We start from the raw sequence: 3,234 nt of genomic DNA on the forward strand, positions 1-3,234 counted from the left end.
CACACACACACACACCATTTCCCCCTACAACTGGTAGAATTCCTTACACACTTCTTGTATCTTCTTTTTTTTCTTGTTATTGTTAAGTGCCTTTTAACTGCCAACCTTGAGTTTAGCAGTCCAGTACTTAACCCAACAGTGCCACACCAGGACTCACATCTTTATATACCAATTATTCAATTAAACTTAGAACCCTGGTATGGTGCTGTAGGGATAAGCATTGGACTGCAAGATTGGGTTGACCAACAAGGTTGGCAGTTCAAACTTAAGAGCTGCTCCTCGGAAACCCCAAACAGGATTGCTAAGGGTTGGAACCAACTCAAAGACACTTAACTACAACAAGGAGTGTTATTTGAGTTACATAATATTATTTTAAAGTAAAGACATCTTGGAACTATTTCCATTAAAAACAATGTCAAAGATTTCAGCAGGAGCTGTAGGATGTGTTACCACCAAGCACCTACTATAATTCAACGCTGACCAGTGTTTCTCTTATACTGCTATGTACGAGGATCACCTGGGTCACATTGTAGCACCTCACCCTGAACATTTACTTCAGTAAGGCTGGGGCTAATCTAATCTGAAGGTTAGACTTTGAGACACACTTTCCTTAGAGTAAAAGTGTCCGGTTATGGTGAACATGAAGAAAAATGAAGGAAATTGCGGGGGAAAGCAGTTGAAGATAGGCAAAATGTAGTGATTACTGTAATTACAAATAGTTGTAATTACATTAACACATGCAAAAGCCAGAACCTGTCTACAGCAGAAACACATCAGAGAAGGAAATGAAACTGTTTCCCACTAAATGGATTGTGAAACAAAAGTGGTGGTTGGTTAAAGGTGAAAACTTGAGACCCAGCAAAACAAAGCAGGTGGGTTGAGTTCTGGTTCTCACGGGTTTAACTGTGCATTTCATTTGCCTAGGCTGACAGATATACCATTCAATACTGAAAACCTATGATACTATACAAAGGAGCTCTGGTAGCGTAGTGGTTATGAATCGGGCTGTGAACCGTAAGGTCAGCAGTTCGAAACTACCAGCTGTTCCATGGGAGAAAGAGGAGGCTTTCTGCTCCTGTAAAGATTTATAGCCTCAGAAACCCTGTACAGGGTCACTATGAGTCGGAACCGACTCCATGGCACATAGCAACAACAAAAATGATACTTTATAGGGCATATATGAAATTTTTTATTATGTGCAATTCCAGATTTATATTAAATACTTTTATGAAGGAAAAAATTGTATTATCTTGAACTGAAACCAAGTCACATTACCAACATTTAAAAATGCCTACATAATGAGAAATTTTAAATACTGTGATAAGAGCAGGTAGGCAAAGTATAAAACAGATCTGAGGTTTATTTTAAGATAGGGTGCTTGGCTTTCTTCCTCAGGGACTAATGCAAATAATAGCAGCTAACAGCAACTCAATGCACTGCAAATTGCACACACAACATTAAAAAACAACAAAAGATTGATTCAGTATTTGTAAGGCCCCAACATTCTTAATTAAGCAACTTGTTAAGTGTCCTTTAGTTGGTTGTGACTCATAGTGACCCTGTATAGAGTTTTCAAGGAGTGGCTGATAAGTTTGAACTGCTGACCTTGAGGTTCAAACCGGCCTCGTGGTTCAGTGCTTATCCTACAGCGCCAAACTGTACTTCTGTCTTAATTTTAAAAGATGTCCCTGATGATGATAACTTTAGTCCATGCAGTATGGCATTGAAGGATAATGCACTAGACCGCAAAGTTGTGTTGATTCACAAGGTTGGCGGTTCAAGTTCATGAGCCGCTCCTTGGAAACCCTATACAGGGTCCTTATGACTTGGAACTGACTTACGGCACTTAACAGCGACAGTAGGAGAAAAGGAGTCTTGATGTGGGTTGTAAGATAAGCACTAGACTGAACGGTCAGTTTGAACTGCAAGGTCAGCAGTTTGAACTCACCAGCTGCTCCTCAGAAAACATAGATACAGGGTGGGTCACTACGAGTTGGAACTGACTTGATGGCACTTAACAACAACAACAGTAAGAGAAATGCATGATTTACAAACCTTTAACACGTTATGTTCTGCTTCCTCTCCTGTAATAACGTCAATTTTCTCCAGCAAGCATTTTGGTGTTGGTTTGGATGAAAAAGCAGCAGCTGACTCAATCAGGGATGTATTTTTAATAGAATCTGTTCCTAAAAGAAGGTAAAGGGGGAAAAGAACTGTAAAAGGTCCCATTTTCTACTATGAAAGTTTTTTGTTGCCCCTATTATCAAACAAAAGAACAAACAGATCCATTTTGGAAGAAGTGCAGCCACAGTGCTCCTTGGAAGCCAGGATGGCCAAAGTTCGTCTCTCATACTTTGGACATATTGTCAGGAGGGACCAGTCCCTGCAGAAGGATATCATGTTTGGTAAGGTGGAGGGTCAGAGAAAAAGAGGAAGACCCCCAGCGAGATGGATTTGCCAAGTGGCAGCATCGATGGACTCAAGTTTGGCAACAGTAGTGAGGTTGGCCCAGGATTGGACAGTGTTTCATTCTGTTGTGCATAAGGTCGCTATGAGTCGGTACCGACTTGATGGCACCTAACAACAACAACAACAACATTATCATACATATGTCCCCTGGTCCTTTTACGACAATGAGAGTTCTAAAAAATATCAAACAGCTCGAGTTTAGGTTAGATCTCCTTTTTGATTTTCCATACCATTAAAGATTAAAAAAAAATACTAAAACTTCTATCATATAATCATTTTGTATGTGCTTTGTTTTACCAAAGTATTTAAAACACTAGGTTATTCTGTTTCGAATTTTATAAACATTAAACAAGTGACAGGAAAAGCAGGAAACAATCTAGTTGAAACAAATATTTTTACAAATGAAAACTTCTTACTTGAATCTGGAGAGCAGACAGTAAATTTCAAAGTGGATTTGAATGGCTTTTCCTTGGCATATGAATCATTTTCATGTTGAGTCTGGTTGAGTTTTTGAGTACCCTGAGTGGGGGGAAAGGGTGCATTATTGTAGGATAAGCCCTGGACAGCTAACTACTAGGTGGTGATGTTAATTCCATCAAGTTGGTTCTGACTCACAGCTAACAGGGTTTCTGAGAAGCAGATGGTGGGTTTGAACTGCCAGCCTTGTGGTTTGCAGTTCAGTGCTTATCCTTCAGGGCCACATGATTCAAGCCCACCATTCGCTCCTTAGAAGTCTTATGCAGGTCGCTAGGAGTCAGAACCCAT

The 3,234-nt window shown here is 40.0% G+C and overlaps 1 protein-coding gene across 1 annotated transcript in view; it reads right to left on the reverse strand.

Moving 5' to 3' along the window:
- Positions 1 to 2,988, reverse strand: part of LOC102828794 (ran-binding protein 3-like) — a gene marked incomplete at both ends in the record, with an annotated part of 6,575 nt that extends 3,587 nt beyond the window's left edge. Inside the window, 2 exons of the mRNA XM_006878053.1 lie at positions 2,056 to 2,186; positions 2,886 to 2,988. Of these exons, the coding sequence (XP_006878115.1) occupies positions 2,056 to 2,186; positions 2,886 to 2,988 (234 nt within the window). The remainder of the gene's footprint in view (positions 1 to 2,055; positions 2,187 to 2,885) is intronic.
- Between the last annotated feature and the right edge of the window lie 246 nt (positions 2,989 to 3,234).

Source organism: Chrysochloris asiatica, unplaced genomic scaffold (assembly GCF_000296735.1).
Source record: "Chrysochloris asiatica unplaced genomic scaffold, ChrAsi1.0 scaffold01779, whole genome shotgun sequence".
Lineage (NCBI taxonomy): Eukaryota > Metazoa > Chordata > Mammalia > Afrosoricida > Chrysochloridae > Chrysochloris > Chrysochloris asiatica.